The sequence below is a fragment of the Odontomachus brunneus genome, unplaced genomic scaffold (assembly GCF_010583005.1).
Source record: "Odontomachus brunneus isolate Ranch 3 - 2012 unplaced genomic scaffold, Obru_v1 Obru_scaffold_047, whole genome shotgun sequence".
Taxonomy (NCBI): Eukaryota; Metazoa; Arthropoda; class Insecta; order Hymenoptera; family Formicidae; genus Odontomachus; species Odontomachus brunneus.
In genome coordinates this window covers 2,097,243-2,115,573 of record NW_022639497.1, presented here as the reverse complement: position 1 = coordinate 2,115,573, position 18,331 = coordinate 2,097,243, and the positions used below count along the sequence as shown (strand labels likewise).

Sequence of the window (18,331 nt, the reverse complement as noted above, 5' to 3'; positions counted from 1 at the left end):
TTGTAGAATATAAAGTTTATTTCTACGAAATAAAGTTTATTTCTGCACAAATAAATTTTCAAGTGCTTTTTTCTCAGTACAGTTATTGACCAGCCTCAGTCATTGACACTCTAGATAAGCTTGGTTTTTTCTTACTTCAGCCAGTGATGATTGTTCTGTTGTAATTGCGAAGTTGAAATAATTTCAACGAGAAGTTTAACAATGTTAGCCGCATGAAAGACCAGGTTTATTTCAATATTTTTTATAATTAATTTAATTTAATTTTTTTAAATACTTTTGTTAGCTCTCGTGGCTCTCTATCGGTTATATATTCAATTTGTTATACACAATAGGTTAATTTATTAATTACGTGTTAACGTGGTTTTTTAACAACAATTACTGTGGACCAGCGTCATTGATATGGGCTGGTGAAAGAGGATTTACCAGGATCGGATCAGCATGCTTTGAATATTTGTAAAATAAATCGGGTCTCTTCGAAGGAGCTTGTGGCTTGAGATAACTAAGAGAGTGAATTAAAAAAGAGAATTTGAGGTAGATATGCCGATTTATTCAAACCATTTGTTTACCTGGTAAATTTCGCCAAATCGCGACATTAATATCTCGTAAATTAACGTTCAATCGCGAACCCTAAATCAATAGCGCTAATTACAGCGCGTTAAAGTAGCACTCACGTGCCACGCAGCATCGATTCGCTGTAAACGTAAGCTTCTCCAGGTCATAATTGTACTCATTTGTACTTTCCTTTTTCTCTTCGCATTGTTAAGTTAGTGTTTTATCTGTAAGAAAACATTTTAGAGAGAAAGAGAGAGAGAGAGAGACAATGTGTCACCTCGGCTATATATCCTGCGTAATCAAAAAATAGAGAAATCGGACAATTCGTATATTGACGTGTTACTACGCACAAAATATATATATATATATATATATATATATATATATATATATATATATATATATATTCTCATCGATAATATAAAATAAATAATATATCACTCCTAAATAAAATAAATAGTATATATCTAAATAAAAAGTTACGTCTGGAGATGATGCACGATTTACGACGAAGCGACTGCGTGCATGAACGCTCCCTTTATCGCGCATAAATATTTAACACAAGACTACGAAGAAAAAAATTAAATAACAAAAGCGACCAGTGCGCGATCGAGACGGCGGCACGTAAGTACGGATAACATGATTTCCTAACCGAGCCTAGTAAGACAAAAGAAAGAAATGCACAAAGATTTTTTTTTTGTCTTCTGTGATAATTGGCATGTGCAATTTCCATTCCCTCTTTCATTCGCTTGATGTGGCGGTAAGAATGTGCTAATAATCGACCATACAATCCATCCTCGTGTACTTACAGCAAGCAATCAGCAACACTCGAGCTCCGCAACGATAAGGAATAATCATGATCATCGTAATAATAATAATCGTTAATGATAATAATAATAATAATAATTTTGTTAACGATATGTTAGCCTAGTCCGTATAAACACAGCGACATCGAAACATCGTTTATATTATGTATGTAGAAATTAATTCATATTCATGTATAACATATGTATATATATATGTGTATATATATACATATATATATATTATATATATATAATATATATATAAAACATTTGCAAAAAAATCACAGTTACTTAAAACATCTTATCTCTTCGCGCTATTTCTTTCTCGCTCTGTCACGCTCCTCTCACATTCACACACATTTTTCCCTTCTCGCATCGGTTTAGTTTTCGTTTTTAGTCCACATCATCGGGTCCGCATAGTTTTCATCCGTGTACCTAACTATCAAATCAATAATTTGTCGAACGAAAAGATCGTCGCGACCGATTTCGCGAGACTCCTCGCAAAATCTTCGTCTCATCTTGTAAGATTCATTTCGCAATTAATTCTGTCTTGTGGTTGATTAAAATCAATAGATACTCAATGTTCTAGTAACTCGCTACGCCTCGACAAGAATTTGGGAACTCTCGACTGTTTAATGATATTAGACGAGCGAAGGAGCAGAGTGGGGGGAAGGAAAGGGGGCAAAATTACAGAGGCCTATACTTGGTAATCAGAGAATTCTTAATGTTTCAATAATTCCCGACAATCCACTTTTCTCGAAGCTCCGTGCGATTCCGCAAGATCGAGCTTCTCTTAGAGATGTACCCGAATAAACAGTCTCTCAACGTCTTCGGAAATCAAGCCGATTGTTCGCATCACGGAGAATAAACCCAATAATGCTTTCAATTTCGAGCATAAAAAAGATCTTTCCAGAAGACAACCGTATCGAGGAAGTGGCAGCGTGCATCGATGATGGTAATAATTTAGGAGCTCTTAAGTACCCTTCGCAGTTTTACAACGCTTTTGCCACTGCGAGATTAAGATGGCTGCTCATGAAATGATTCGCGATGTTCGACGGAGTCGGGAAGTTTTTGAGAATTTTTGCACAACAATTCAGAAGTTCGCTGAGCGAAAGAGTTGGGCGACTTTACTACATCACTTTAAAACGACGAAGCTTAGTGGCGAGTTTCTAACGTATTAATAATTCACGAATATTATTCGGATCTTCACTTTCGTCAATATTAGAGATGTAAAAACTATTGAGTAATTTACGAGATTTAATTTCTCGCACTTCTCTTGTCTGAGACTATAAGTTGAAAATTCTTCGTTAGTTCATATACACATTTCTCTTTCTTTCTGTTAGAAAAGTTTGCTTTTGTAGTTAATTAGTGCTTTTAAGAGACGGGATTTATCCAAGCTATTTTCACAGTCAATCGCGAGCCCGAAAGTCGCTTTACAATTATCGTTGCTCGAAGATCAAACAATCGATTGTTTAATTACACGGCAGTGTTGGCACAAAGCGTAAATATTGGCTGTCTTTGTCGGAGAAGAGAATGAAAATTTACATTTAAATATACAATCCTAAGCACACCCAGCGTTTTTGTCCAGCTAAATCTGCGACACGAATCACTATGGCGGCCGACAGAAAGAATTATCAATACACAACTACCAACAATTCATACTTAATCCCTCAAATCGCTGCTTTTCTGGACGAAAAACTCAAAATGCGCGCTATAGAAAAAATATAGGTATAAAAAAATACATCGAAGCTGAGAAGCTGTACACCACATATGGTAACACACGTACCACGTTTCTAACGAAGAATGACGATTGCGTAAAAACTATGACAATTTGTAATCTGCGTTTCTGAGATAGTCGCGCTGTTTCGGGTAATTAATGGTTTATGTTCATTCTATCAACAATTAGCGATATAATTGCCAATCCTCGATAATCGCGACTCGCGTCTCGCCCGAGACGTTTGAGAGATTAATAAACGAAGAAACGAACCGATCAGTTAACTTTGCCGTGAGTACTTACGATTAGTCTAGAAATACCTAGAGTAAACTTTTACACGCTACCGTCCGCTTGGTAAGCCGAGGACAGAGAAGCCAGTGATGATGGCAGTAAACGTTCACGATTCGATTCGCCGAGAGTCAGTCGATTGTGAACATTACGGGATCAGAGAAAATATTATGATTCGTCGGTTCTGACCAACATCTCATGTCCCATCAGAATCCATTCTAAGAGTATATTCTATTCGTAGAATTCGTTGCTCCACATATTCTACGAGATAGAATCCGATAGTTCATAATCTAAGAGATAGAAAGACTGAAATCAAGTCTTTTTTTATTTCAATCTTATAATTGAAATTTTTCAGACTTTACGAATCCGTGGATTTAATTCCAAGACACAACAATACGAAGGAACGATAAAATTCTCAAGTGTGGAGAGCCGAAGTTCGTTGAGTTCAACGTTGAGTTTTAAACAGAATTAGAAAAGGTTAGCTGTGACCAGGGCGACTGGCTCTAAGCGACTAATCGCGAGAAAAAATGGTTGACAGAACATCGATCAGTAACTATTTCATTAGCGCTAAGGGGTATGTACAAAATTTCATATGTTACACGACAATTCCGATCCGTCGTAATTCAAGCGCTCGTGGAAAGTCAGTGTTGACCTGCGCTCGTGACATAACGATTATCTTTTCGTAATTCAGTCATTGCTGCGATTAGCGGTAAGAAGTCTGTGATAAGAGAGTGTACGTCAGATATATTTCTAGAAAGATTAAGCATATTCACAATTTTAGATAATTTAAGTCTAAAAAGTTTAAATAATCGAAGATCCAAGAGATTTTCAGATTACGAAATTTAATAACTGAATTTGAGTCTTGAAATCTATAAGCGTACAGTCTCTTTCTTTTTTTCTTACATAAAAAATTTCTCACGTAAAAACAAAAGTGCGAATCATCTAAAGTTTAATTTCGAAACAAAATGTATTTTTAGCTTGTGGCGTCTACAAGTCAATCAATTCAAAGATCTAAAATAGAAAAGTCGAAAAATAGAGTTGAAAAGAACATGAGTAAGCTATTAGAGAAATTAAACGAAATCAGGATTAATCTAGTACAGCTGGAAATATCAAGGATAATCGGTCAGCACTCTCTTGCCACGAGCGCTTTAATTATCACGCCGACGGATGCTCGGCAGTAAGGAATGGTTGTCGAAGAACTTCCCTTAGGAGAGGACGTTGACTTCACGGGGCGAACCGCAAACGTTCAACACGCTGTTGGTCGAATTAGGCGTAATTTGACTACGAGCTTCATCCTGAGCCTGTCGTATCGCCTCTTTGTACGGGCCGCGTTTCTTCTTGTTATACCGCGTCTAAAAACAGATTCACGAATACTATATGTAAGATTAGTCAACAATGTCGATAGTATGAAAGATTAATCGACATTGTTGATATAGTATGAAACCATTAGAATAAATTACAAATTTAATCTTTTGTATTTATCATCATTTATTTATCATCATTTATTTATCATCATTTATTTATCATCATTTAAATCAATATACCTTGAAGGTTTCGAGGAAAGGACTTAACTGGTCGCAGGACATTAGCGAGCTCGTGGACGATCCGTACCAAGCCACATGAGCTTGAGGACCAGACGAGGTGCCATCCTCTTTACACGATACTGTGATACTTAGAACCTGTACAAAACGTAACATTAAATTAAGCGTCTTATTCAGCAGATTGTTATCTTTAAATAGCGCCACAAACGTTTCAATCTACGAAAAAAAAAAACGACAATCGTCAGTATCAAATCTTAATTACACATTTAAAGAGTACAACGTTTCAGAATTAGTACGTACCTTGCCAGGCCACCACGGAAATCCATGGATCTTGCCCCACACGACATCGCCTACGTCCATCCTCCTGCCGTTAGCCGTGAGACAGTGAGCGACAGGAGTAGCGGCCAGTCGCATCACTAAAGGATGAGATTGCGGCGGGAAGTCGGGCGCTGTCTCCACTTCCGGCTCGTGCTCGCTCAGCTCGTCGCTACTGCCGCCGGAACTCTTGCAGCCGGAGGACGCGTTGCTGACAGGGTAGTCGCAACGCGCGTACGCGTTTGTATTGAGTCTTTTGAGCGATATCGACAGCTTCTGTTTCAGGCACTGCTCCTTGATCGCTCTGTAAGACTCACCACCCGGTAGGACATTCCAATTCTGCTGGTGCTGTTCCGTGGAATCCAAGCAAGGTTGTTCAGACTGTTGTTGCTGTGGTTGATGTTGCTCTTGCTGCTGGTTCTTGTGCTTCCGGCCTTCCTTATGTTTCTTTTTATGCTTCACCTTGTGCTTTCGACGATGATACGAGAGCGGATCGTAAGTAGGATTGTACCTAAATAAATCGGGATAGATTAGTGGGAAATTGTGGAAAATAGGAACGTGACTATACTGACTATAGTGTATACACTATACAGTGTAAAATGTGGCTAATTGAAAAATATTAACGTGACCACAGAATCTTAAACAATAAAATTGGATTTCTTTTTGTATATGTGCGAAACGGTTATAATTCTTACCTCGGTGATCCATTGCAAGGAGATCTCGCTGGTGACACCCCACCTAGCATTTTTCTTCTAGCCTCCTTTTTGGCTTTCTTTAAAGCTCGTTTGGCCGCCTTCGCACTAGCATCCTTCACACCCTGCTTTTGAGGATCCACTTGCTCTTGCCCGTCCTCTTCACCCTCTTCGTGATACTCGTAGTCGTTGTTAAAGGATCTAGGTAATTCCAGAGGATCCCTCTCTTGCTGCGTGTCGTCCGGATCGTCAGTCTCCTGTTCGTACTCGGGGTCCTGAAGTTTGGCAGGTATCTTCAGAACTGTACCTTCGCCTTGCGCACCAAATGAGATCTTGATCACCGGCGTAGTTCGAGCGATTCTGGTGGGATCCTCGAAAACAGACTCATCCCAGAGATCCTCCATCGAGCCTACCGAACGTTTCTTCCTCGGTATTCTGCCAGTTCTCAGTCTCATTGTCGAGTCCGCAGCTGCGAAAGTTTTCTTGTCCTCTTCTTCGGGTACTTTCGCACTCTCCACTGACGAACTGCTGAGTCTTCTTGGTGTGGCGCAATAAGCCATCGAGGGATTGCTGTCGCAGTCGGTGGACTCCATTCTTTCTTCTGTAGGTCTCAGGACGTTCCTTAGAGACGTCTCCTCCTCACCTCTGACGGGCCAATGCGATGGCTGCGCGCTCGCCGCGACTTTCACTTTGTCTGTAACAATTGTTTAGTCCTTGATACAGCTCAGAGCCAGAAAATTAAGAACCGCTTTAGATCAAAGAGATTAGAACAATACAAAAAGTCACAGAAACGGTAAAATTTATTCACGTTGATTCATTAGTTTAGAAAAAAAGATTTCTTTCGACTACTAATTATTATTTCGTAAGGAATTCGACATTGTCAAAGAAGAAACAGTAATAAGAAAAAAATCTCGCGATTAAATCGCCACAAACTGACAGCAACTTTCTCATTAAAAGATAAGTTATGAAAAATATAGTACCGGGGAATTGACCAGAGCCCTGTATGGCGTTGCTGATCTCATTAGGCTGTAATCTTGCTAGTTTCGGGATCAAGGAGGCCCCCATCTTCGACGAGTCGGGACTCGAGGCCGTTGTCTTCGTCGCTTGATTGGAGGTCGAGTTTTCAGCTTGGCACTCGGAAAGCAGTGTCCGTTGGGCCTTCTGCAATTGCTGACCGCAACGTCGGTCGCTTCTTCTCGTGGTACTCGCGACCAACTGGTCGAATTGCAAAAGAAATCATTACTCTTTGGCTCCCGTGCGGTACGTTATACAGGGTGACTCTTAAGCCAGAGATCAAGCATGAGAATTTTAGTTTTTTAATTTCTCAACTCAGCTGAGAATTTTTTCTAAAGCGAGCTTTCTAAGCTTTCGGTACTAGTACAGCAGGTTACACAGACACATACACACACTCTCTCTTTCTCTCTCTTTTAAAATTCTTCAAAGACTCCGTAGATGAAAGGGAGGACAGCCTGTACATTATTCTAAGCGGCACTTGCGGTACCTGCTGCTGCGGTTGCTGTTGCACCTCTTCATGCTTCCGCTTCCTGCTGACATCGACGTTCTCGCTATTCTCGTTGCAGATCGACCGACACTTGCTGCAGAGCACCTGGCGTGGTCTCAGTCTAACCGTGGGTCTCGCGTTCTTATACCTGGCAGGCGGATTGATGCTTCTGCGAAGATCGACCTTGGTAACGACAGCGGCCGTCGACGTCGATAACGTGCTCTTCCGTTCTTGGAAGTAGCTGAAACGTGCAGCGATCGTCGCCAATTTGTCACCATCGGGGCCTGGAATCGGCTCCGGAGGCTGAACACCGCAAGGAAGGCCTCTGCAACATAATTCATGCGTCATACAATTACTCATAGATCCCAGAATTTAAATAACTCCTGAAAAAAACGCTTAGAAAACATCTGAAAGATATGTGAGAAATTAGAACTTCTCTTTTATTAGACTTCTTGCTCAAACTGTATAAAAACTTATCAGTCTCTTGGGGAGATTGTATGTGTACATCTACAAAAAGTATGTATTCAATAAACATCAAGTAATATCAATGTTATAATCAATGTTATAAATTGTTATGTTTATAATTTCGTTATACTCAACAATATAACGTATGTGTTATGTAACAATTATATTGTTGAGTAGGAAATTGTAATATTGATGTTATGTTATTGTTACTTGGTGTTTACTGAGTGTATATTTATGATATTACAAACAAGTATAATTAATTCCTCCTATTTATATTATTTATTAGATTTATGAACGAAATTTACAACTATTTGTTTGTTTCTTCACGAAAAACACATTTACATTAGTTAATGGAATTTATCGCAAGTACCTTGGGTCTTAGATTTTTTCCAGCCTAACTTTTCTAAGACAACGCAATTTTTCCGAGCGTAGAGGCCACTTTTTTCCGCACACATGTCGGAAAATGGATTAGATCATTGTTGCGTCAATGCCTTCGGTCGAAACCGTCGGCGAAATGAGAATGGCTGGGCAAGAAGAGTATTGAGCAACGGTTTCGGGTATGCCTCAACGGCTTCTCGTGCACCGACAACGCAGCTATGTCATGGTATTGATTCGAGAGGAGCGTACAATGAGCGACAGTCTGACGGTATATCCATTAATATTTTCTGGGTCCCGATACGGGCAGACCCTCGAAATTCCGAGTCAGCTTGACGGGGAAGAATAATGTACGGAAAAGAAAAATCGAAAAGTAGCGAGGCTGCCACGACGTGAAAATGATTATGGCGAAAGATGTTCCCAACAAATTTTCAGCGGAATTCTTATCGCGAATTTGTTATCTTGATGATACTTTATTATGCTACATAATATTATGTTCTCTCTCTTTCTTATGTTTTTTTCATCGTAACGTAAGATTCGCTTTGCTTTCGAATTTTGGATCTCACACATTCGATTTAGATCTGAATTTGGATCTTGCTTAGACAGTTCGAGTCTCGGTTCAGTCGAGCGTCGATTTCGCAAACGCTTCACCTCGATGGTACTTTCCGTATCTTATCGCAGTAGCGCTCCAATTGTCTCCTTAAAAACGACAGTAACAACAGGCTCATTTCTTGAATTAATAAAGTAGACAGCTAACGGACTGTAGTGTAGTATACGTGGCTGTTTCTCTGCTTTGTGTCCACATACATACACAGTTTCAACCCGCAAATGGTGGCGTTCTCAGAGACGTCGACGATATTCCCTTTGTTCCTGACGAACACGAAACCACTATATTAGCGGTTCTCAACCTTGGATCCGCGAGCGACACAGCTGGGACGTGTTTTGGCTCGCGTCGGAAAGATCAATAAATACTGTTCTTCAGCCTAATAAACTCCGTGTCCTTGGACTACCGTCCACTAATTCAGTCATCGATTTCAAGTCAATCTCAATAAAAATTTTACGGAGCGTATCATGAAGTAAGTATTATGCCAAAGCAACTACTTGTAAAATTCATACGGATAAATTATTGAAATAATACTTGCGTTTTCATTACGATCGATACGAATATTTTTTCACGATTATGAAATTGTTCAGGTAACTCTCTCGTGCGTTGCTCCTGCCAGTATCGATCTTTGTGGAAAGCGGAAACAAGAAAGGGAGTAAATTCTTTGTACAAATTCGTAAGTAAGGAAGTAACTTCGCCACTCAACTGGATGCACGAATGTCCCAGCGCCATTTCTCGCAAGATTCCTCCGAGAACTTAATTAATGTCTATGTCAACGACTTTTTTAGTATGAAAAGAGACTTCCCCCGAAATAATGGGAAGCGCGCAGGAAAGATATGGGAACCTCTACCGCACCATACCGTCGTGCACAACGTGACACAAGCCAGGCCAGGCCAGGCTAGGCCTGGTTGGTCGGTGGCCCCGACCAGCCTTCAGGGCCGTAAGCAGATAGCCTGCCTGTCTGTATTGCTTATCTTTCATCTAACCCGGTAAAACTTGACAAATAACACATCCACAATATACAGCGTATAATACACAGCGCAGCGCACGTAAAGAAATAATTAAACGACGCGAGAATGGACAGCGCAATGACATTCTTGCCGATCGATCATATCCCTTTAATTCTTCATCAACAACTGATCCAAAATAGTCTGCCCCCTCGTTTCTCGTCGACTGATTATTATCATTACACGCCGATACCGCGTAGAAGAATGATGATATTATTGAGCGAACGATGAATAAGGCATGTGGTAATGGATTCGTTGCGTGCGATATCGTTCGTTCGCAACCACCAACCAGAAGAAGACGAGCGAAACGACCACCTCTCGTCCTCTTTCGCGATTACTTACAGCCCTGCCATAGTTGTGCAATTGCGATACGAGATACTGGCCACTGGCCGGCCGGCTTGAACGAGAAAACTCAGAGCGCGGGGGTAAGAAAACGGCAACAGCTGTTCGGCCACGGCGAAGAGCCAGGTTCTGAGCTGGACAGCGCGGGGCAGCCAACCCTGCCGTGCGTCGAGTTCCCATGCGACGTGGAAGAGAGACCCCGTCACTCGTGCACGAACAGAATTGACGTTCGGTTGCGAGCGAGTTGGCGAACGAAAAAAAAATCGACAATTGAACCGAGCAAAACTGGCGCTCGGCTGAGTCTCGTTCAAGAAGAGGGATCTAGTCCGTTCTCTCGGAGCGAAGCTCCAAAGCGAGATACATTACCACTCGAAATTCGAAAAGATTGAAATTGCAGCAATTTCCGATGCTACGATGTTTGTTGTCAAATAGATTAGACAATTCGCAAGGCGCCATCGCGGAAATGAGCTCACCCACCGTATCGTGGTTCTGAATAGAAGTGATTAGCACTAGAAATACCGAGCGGTAATTTTTTACCGTTTTCACTTTCAGATTAATATCGTGTTTCTCGTGTAAAAAATACGGTTAGACTGAATGCTCTGTTAGAATAAAGTAGGTATTTTATGAAAAGTCAGAGTATTCCAAAATCCTATTTTTACGCGAGAAACAGGATATTGATTTAAAAAGTGGAGACGTTTAAAAATAATGTTCTAATAATTAAAAACGCGAAATTTCGTAGGATGATGTACACGGAAAGAATACTATAGTTTCTTTTCATTCAATTTTCTTTCTTTCTTTTAATTTTACTATATTTCTCTGATAATAATGTTTATCTTGCTACGGAACATTGCGTAAATTTTGCTGGAAACAAATTTCGCTAGAAACATGACTAATTCTTCAATAGCACATTTCAATTCTCAAAATGTAAGTAGCACATTTGAAATGAAGGTAGAATCAATTATTGCAGAATGTCGACTTATTCCTTCTCTCGATTAGACATTTTTTAGTAATTTTTATTATAAGATTCTCTTCGTGTACGCATACTCTTGTAGGCAGGAAGATTGTCCCTGTAATTTTTGAAGTGAACTTTTGTGAACTCATCCGCCTTGTTCAGTGAAAGGATTCTTCCATTGAGGAACGTGTCTAGAGATAACTATCATCTCGTGAAATTTTCGAAGATTAGCTCGCTTGCATCGATGCAACGTGTGCGGATTCGGTTGCTGCTACTCGAGAAATCAGCAATGACTATATCATGAAGGTGGCGTTTATTATGCGAGACCATGAGTCACCACTACGACGAGGTCTCTTTAGCGTATACTGGGTGACCCGAAATGTACTTTGATCTCCTCGTCCACGCATTCTTCGTCCAACTAACTACGCGAAGTCAACGTCGATGCCGACGGGAATTTTATTAACGACTCTATCGTTCATCCGCGCCGCTCGTTATTCGCGCACTATTGTCTACAGTCAGTGACTTTCGAAGTGAGTTTGCTTTACAATCGGAAGTTAAACTAATTTGCGATTTGAAACTGATGCACGATGACATTGCGTGAAAGCAACCGATCGATAGTCTTCTTTCTCGTTCATCATTGTCGTTGAGGGGAAATTCCGCCGCGCGAGTTGAAGAATTCGCGGAATAGGGGAAAAAAATACACGGGACACCCTGTACATACAAATGTACGCACACGTAAGATTGCGAGAGAGAAAAAACGGACAAATGATAAAATTCGCTTATGACACAGCCACTTACGACGTCACGCGAAGTTCGAAGGAACTCGCGAATTCCACGCCTACGTTAGACGCCGGACATTGACGCTAGGGAAGGACAGGGTACTGTCCTGAGAGAGAGAGAGAGAGAGAGAGAGAGAGAGAGAGAGAGAGAGAGAGAAAGAGAAAGAAAGAAAGAAAGAGAGAGAGAAAGAAAGAGAGAGTGAGAATTGATAGATAGCGGTTATCGAAATTATCGCAGCTTTCGAAATGCTTCATTCAACCAGGTTCACGTAGGGACGCGCTGTCATGGAAGCGACGGGCGTCGCGCGCCGTCGGACGGCATCGCGTCGCGCCGCCTCCGTTCAATTCTTGGATCCTACGAACATCAAACGTCTCTGTCCTGAATATCCTGCCGAGTTCCTAACTCGAAATCTCTCCACTGTGCTCAGACACGTGGGGCGAGTTATGATCACCAACACCTACGGCGACCGGAAAACTCCGAATGAAAAAAAATCGATCTTGAAAATGACAAGAAAAGAAATGATTCGAATAGCCTTTCGTTAAAGATCTGATGATTGGCGTACTCTCGATTATTCTATCGACTTTCGATTCTATCTCGATTGCGTAGCGCGTAACGTTTTGCTCATCGAAATCGACGGGACTAACAAAGTAGAACAAGTATCATCGAATTATCGAAAGCAACGCAACTCTCGCGAGGAAGTAAATTACTCCGCGTATTTCCGCGAGTTGCTGTAAGTGCTTTAAGTGGAATTAAGCTTCTTGGATCCTCACAGCGGCCATCTTAATTTATGATATCACAAACGAGAAAGTACACGTTAAAAATTCTTGCAAAATACGTCAAAATAAAAAGATGTAACTGTAAGATGACGTTCGCAATCGATCGAGTAAATGTGTAAAACACATGTCCGAACGCTTCTCACTTATTTTAATCAATAAATAACCGTAAAATTAACGTGATAAAATCATGTGGAAAAGTAGGTTAAAAAAAGTAGGTTGCGCGTCACACACCTTAATTTTATGACAATTTATTTACTGTTAAAACAAAAGGAAAGCGTCCGGACTATTTTACAGATGTGCTCAGCCGGTTGTAAGTGTCACTTTATGGATATATCTTTTTATTTTAATGTATTTTGTAAGAATTTTTATCGCAAGAATATTTTCTCACCTCTAACGCCATTTTTTCTTTTTAAAAATCGGTCAGACTTGAAGAGGACAAAAGGATTCTTGTCGAATTTTGAGAGCAGAGCTACCACGCAAAACTCAGTGAAACGTTTTACAACTAATCACTTTTAAAGCGATTATATAAGGATTCCTTGGATCCTGCCATTGTCAGGCGTTTAAGACATTCCCTGCTTGAACGCCTAAACTTTTGAGTCATAGAGACGTCCCGCGCCCATGCATTCTAAGGATCAAGTTCAAGATTTAAGATCCAGAACATTTTTGAAGGCCTCGGACATAGAATCTTCGAAAGAATGAAACAATACAAGAAATTATGTAACATTCTAGTTTTCCGAATTCTCAGAGTTTTGAATATTTATATTCGGAGATTCAGATCCTTCGCTTTTGGTGTGCCTCAGGATCTCGGAATTACTAAGCCAGACCAAACACGTCATTTGTCTCGCGAGAACATTGATAACGTCTGATTCGTCGAACGTAATTGTATTTGCAAATCTGACCACACAACTGTTGAAGGATCATCAGATTTAGTTAGTTTTCGAAGACCAGTCTTTATGAATCCTGGAATACTAAACATTCACACAAAAAGGAAAACATTCACCTAAGCATCAGAAGGCTAGAAAACCAACCGATATTTCTTTCGCCGAGTACGATCGCAACTTTGCCCTGAGATTTAATCCTGCCGAGCGGAATCCTTCGAAACATTAGATAAAGATGATCCCTGCGGTTTTATTCTTAGCTTTCTACAACTAATATTCTGCTATTGCTCAATATCACTATGTATTGCCCAAGAAATCAACAACGAGCGAGCACAGAGTCGTCAAGGTTGTCACTCGTCGCTTTCATTCACGATCTGATCCTGGCGACCTTGGAATCGACTAGTCCTCAAGGATATCCCGTACAGTTAGAAGTCCAAGTCCCGAGACTTGAATATCACAACGTGAAACGCCTGCGAATCACCAATCCGCGCCTAAATCGGACCGTCGACATTCGATCTACCAAGTGCGAGAACATCGCTCCCTTCTTTCTCCACTCATTTCCTGACGAAGAATTTGGACCTGATGAAGGACCATCGGACTGATGAATTAGCTGATCTTCAAGCGGCCCTTCGTAGAAGAGCAGCCATCGAACAGTGGTGAAACGTGCTTTCCAGAGGAATCCCTCCGGAGACAAAAAGCGTCGCGAGAGTTGTCCTAGTATCGGCAGGACAAAGGTTCTCGGCAGCAACCGAACAAATAGGAAGCAGAGGAAGACGGGTCGCGACACGAGGTCCTTCCTCTTTTTCTCTCTCTCCCGCACTCTCTCACTTTCTTTCTTTAAGTCTTACCTCTTGGTAGCGTCGAGGAGTACGCCTTGGAAGCACTTGGCGCCGTGAACGAAGGACACCACGAGGATGTCGGGCAGCGCGGAATCGACGGTCACGAGGATCTTGTCGCCCGTAGTGAACGCGAGGAGAGCGGACGGGGCCTCCGCTGCCTCCACAGCCGCCATCTTGCCTCGTTTAGAGTTATTGCGAGCGAGCGAGGCTGGTTAGCGTGTGGTTAGGGGCTCTCCTCCGTGCTCTCTGCTCTCCGCACCGCTCAGCTTTGCTGCGCTCCGTTCTGCACCGCTACGACGGCAAACCGACCGAGAGCAGCGAGCAGCTCGTCGTCTCGTATCCTTCGTGGGCTCGCGGATTGTGCCGCGCCGCTCCGCTTCGCCCCGCGTCGCGACGCTCCGCACCGGTCGTCGTTATCGTCGTCGTCGTTGTCGTTGTCGTCGTCGTCGACGTCGTCGTCGTCGGCGTCGTCGTCGTCGTCGGCGTCGTCGTTGTCGTCGTCGTCGCCGTCGCCGTCGTTGACGTCGTCGTCGTTATCGTCAACGTCGCCGTCGCCGTCGCCGTCGTTGTCGTCGTCGTCGTCGTCGTCGTTCTTTCTCGCTCGCTCGCTCGCTCGGCCCGAAAGCCGGATGACGTGAGGAGCGGCGGCTGTGGCTGCCTCACTTGCCTGCGTGTATGCAGAGGCCATGGGCCGCATGAGGCAGACGGTGAGGCTTTGGAGTCATGATGGTGGTGGGGTGAGGAAGCGGCAGGTGAAGAGGGGAGCGGCGGTGCGGAAGAGCACACCGCCTTGCTTTGCTGGCGGCCGACACAGCTGGCCACCGTCGCCGGTACCGATGCGCATGCGCGTCTTGGAGGCGGATTGTCGTTCAGACTCGTACGCGCAAGGGGTGCCTGAAGGAATCTTCGAAATCTACTTTTGTCCTATCTCTGGTGAACAATGTTACCAACCACGACTCCGCAGCAACCGGAAAAGTGACTTCATTCTTTGATTAATTATGCTCCGACGATTGTCCCCATAATTACTCGTCCGCTTCGAATCTCCTGTTCTTCAGACCTCCGAATTTCGACTGTTATAAGCTGGAGACGTTGTTGCACGTGGACGTTTCCGTCAACAATATTGCTTCAGTGTGAACGCGACATAACTACGATCTGCTTTGCTTGAGGGTTGTGCTGTCGGGTACCAGTAGCGTAGCTAGGAACCTCTTGTGCACCTGTATCGCGCGTTTCTTGGCTTCGACATTCGCCGTATCTCCGGCATTCGCCAACGTTGAAACGGAGCGATCGAGCGCAGCTTCAAAGGAGCTTCAGCGTGCGTTTCACGGTAAGTGACAGTGCTATGTACTCATAAAAGCGTTGCATAATCTCTGCGTGATGACGAATCGCGAATGCGAGAAGACTGGATCTTCGATGGGCTCACAATGCGGCCCTGCGTAGTGACGAAATTACTCTTTTCGGGTTTTTGTTGTGCACGGTTTGATGTAAACGACGACCTTTTAAAGACCAATCAGTCGGATCATGACTGTCGATATGATCAACCCTCTAAGACAGTGCATCTTCCCAAAAATATGGGTCGTCCTTCGATCGTACCTTCTAGGAATGCCAGGAATCGATATCGACGCGAGTGCTAAAAGAGAAACGTGAAACGTGTTAAAAAAAAAAGTGTTGATAATACATATCATACAAGAAGTGCGTGCACGATACTCACAACTTCGTTGTGAGATGTGTCGACACTTGTTAAGCTGTATTCACACCGTGGACGTTGCTATTGACAGCTGGAAATAAGTTGGAGTCGATCAGACAAGCCGTGACATCTCGGTTAGCAATTGTTAATTCCAGTCTCGTTTCTTATCTGTAATAACTACGAATGCGAGCCGCAAATCGACCAAAATCGATTGACAGCTAAAATAACTAAAAATTGAATGTTACTTTGACAGAAAGAGGAGTCGGATTCACCTACATCTAATTCTGGAGAATTAGCGATCTTACGATGACTTACGCCAATTAAACACAATAAAGGAAACTTCACATTCGGTTAATTGTAACAATTTTATCGATTATCGTGTTACGTTTTAATTAATGATTTTATAATAATTTTATAATGATTAACTAACGATAAGTGTGCTTGGGTTCTTGAATCGTGCGCGACTCTGAGTTGCTTTCGAACGATTAGCGCCGTTCGATTGACGCATCGTAACACGGCACTGATAACGTGCAATGTTGTTTATCAACTGAATCGTGACGTAAACAGTTCAACGTCGATGCAACTTTCATGGAATGTTCTCTATTTTGCATACGACTCATTGCTGCAATTTATAATTGAACGTGCGTATGCGTAAATGCGAGAACTCTCGTGATTATTTATGGCTATGTTTAATTCCCGACGTTAGCTGATTTCAGCGAAGTTTCAAGAAATCACGTTTCTTTTTTAAACACTTTACTTTTCAAATAATTTTACAGCTTATTTTCTCGTTTAAATAGCGTTAAAAAAGGCTCGGTGGCTGATGCTAAATAAACACGTTTATCTTCCGCTCGACTACTATTATCGAACGTTTTACGCGCGGAAAATATTGCATAACATCTCGGGGCGACAAAGAGCGAAAATTGTTTCATATATTTTAAAAACACTCAACGCGGCCGCTATTTTCACGCACGGACCCTGCGCGCTAAAACTATAAATATATCCTCATCTTGTCGGGCATCTTGTAATATTACGAAGACATGCACGGGCTCATGCGAAGCATATGAACGCATAAAAATGTCCAACGTCCCGTTTTAAGATGCGGTTGTGCATATATCATTTCCTAAAATATCATCCTCGCAGAGCGCTTCGGGATACTCTGTAGATACGTATTCTTTACCACGCGTACTTATTGAATAGAATTGAATCTATTTCACTTATAAATAACAAACTCATATTTATAATTTATTTCTCTAAATCTCAACAAATTGGACGAGGATACTCAATTTTCAATAAACTGAAAATCGACTTTCGCAACTCGCGTTTATCGACTCTCTCCTGTGTGTCTCACGATATTTATGATGAAAAAACCCCGACTAGATCTGTGCCGGGACGACTTCCTGATCGGGCACGATGACGAGCGACAGACTAGACCTGGACAAGCCGCTGTGGGCTCTCAACACTTTCGTGGGAAGATGGAAGTACTTCGCGTGGATGACCGACTTCCGCACCTGCGTCGTCTCCGAGTCAGAGCTGCTCGCTGCCAAAAACTTGTGCGAGCAGTACAGGTAACGACAAATGAATTTGTTGGATGGCGATATTTTAGGTAGTTCTTGCAAAACCCACTAGCTCGCTCGTCAGAAGACTACGCTCGTTCCAACATTTTCATTGAGAAAAGCTCTGTATGAAGTGACTCATAAAGTTTGTCATTAAAAAGTAATGCGGTAGTAGCGAGATGTGTACACTTTTCTTACTCGATATGCTTTCTCTCTCTCTTTCTCTCTCACTTGAGAATCACTCTACTTTGTAGACTTGGCAACGAGCCAGCCGGCACGACCAGAGAGCAGATCATCTATGCGAAGAAGCTGTATGAGTCGGCTTATCATCCTGACACTGGCGATCTGCAAAACGTCTTCGGCAGGATGTCCTTTCAGGTGCCGGGAGGTATGGCCATCACCGGCGCAATGCTTCAGTTTTACAGGTATTTTCCGTAGACCATCGTAACGTGTCGAGGAACTGATTATTTTCTCGTTATACGTTGCTCGCAGAAAATTCTTCTATTGCCTTATATTAATAGTTCAAAAATACAAAAAATAGTTCAAAAAATACCAACTCAGTTTCTACAATCTTGTTTCTCATCTGTGGTTGTTACCTGCTCTCTTATATATATATATATATATATATATATATATATATATATATATATATATATATATATATATA

General features: G+C 42.1%; 2 protein-coding genes across 4 annotated transcripts in view; one reads left to right on the top strand and one right to left on the bottom strand.

Annotated features, from left to right (window-relative positions):
- Window positions 1-525: 525 nt before the first annotated feature.
- On the bottom strand, window positions 526-14,636 carry LOC116844859 (PWWP domain-containing protein 2A-like). 2 transcript variants are annotated; one of them, XM_032816945.1, is made up of 7 exons: window positions 14,437-14,636; window positions 7,410-7,734; window positions 6,889-7,123; window positions 5,912-6,602; window positions 5,202-5,727; window positions 4,905-5,117; window positions 526-4,712 (listed from the first exon to the last, which is right to left on the bottom strand). In XM_032816945.1, exons 1-7 carry the CDS (start codon window positions 14,598-14,600, stop codon window positions 4,566-4,568), a joined length of 2,301 nt encoding a protein of 766 aa, XP_032672836.1. In that variant the 5' UTR covers window positions 14,601-14,636; the 3' UTR covers window positions 526-4,565. The 2 variants fall into 2 exon arrangements, with proteins under 2 accessions (XP_032672836.1, XP_032672837.1); XM_032816946.1 differs by having other exon boundaries at window positions 4,905-5,039.
- A 947-nt stretch (window positions 14,637-15,583) lies between these two features.
- LOC116844866 (sideroflexin-2) overlaps window positions 15,584-18,331 on the top strand; it is a 4,817-nt gene continuing 2,069 nt past the window's right edge. The window contains exons 1-3 of one of the 2 annotated variants that reach the window (XM_032816960.1): window positions 15,584-15,751; window positions 17,489-17,676; window positions 17,919-18,089. In XM_032816960.1, coding sequence (XP_032672851.1) covers window positions 17,522-17,676; window positions 17,919-18,089 — 326 coding nt within the window. In that variant the 5' untranslated portion in view covers window positions 15,584-15,751; window positions 17,489-17,521. Of the gene's footprint in view, window positions 15,752-16,045; window positions 16,246-17,488; window positions 17,677-17,918; window positions 18,090-18,331 lie in introns of those variants that run through there. The other variant, XM_032816961.1, reaches the window with a different exon arrangement.

Bases quoted from the DNA above. Each gene is read 5' to 3' on its own strand.
- LOC116844859 (XM_032816945.1), bottom strand. From the start codon at position 14,600: ATGGCGGCTGTGGAGGCAGCGGAGGCCCCGTCCGCTCTCCTCGCGTTC. The intron at 7,735-14,436 runs GTAAGACTTAAA...ATTATGTTGCAG, and splicing joins CTCCTCGACGCTACCAAGAG to AGGCCTTCCTTGCGGTGTTC. The intron at 4,713-4,904 runs GTATATTGATTT...ATCTGTTTTTAG, and splicing joins CTTTCCTCGAAACCTTCAAG to ACGCGGTATAACAAGAAGAA.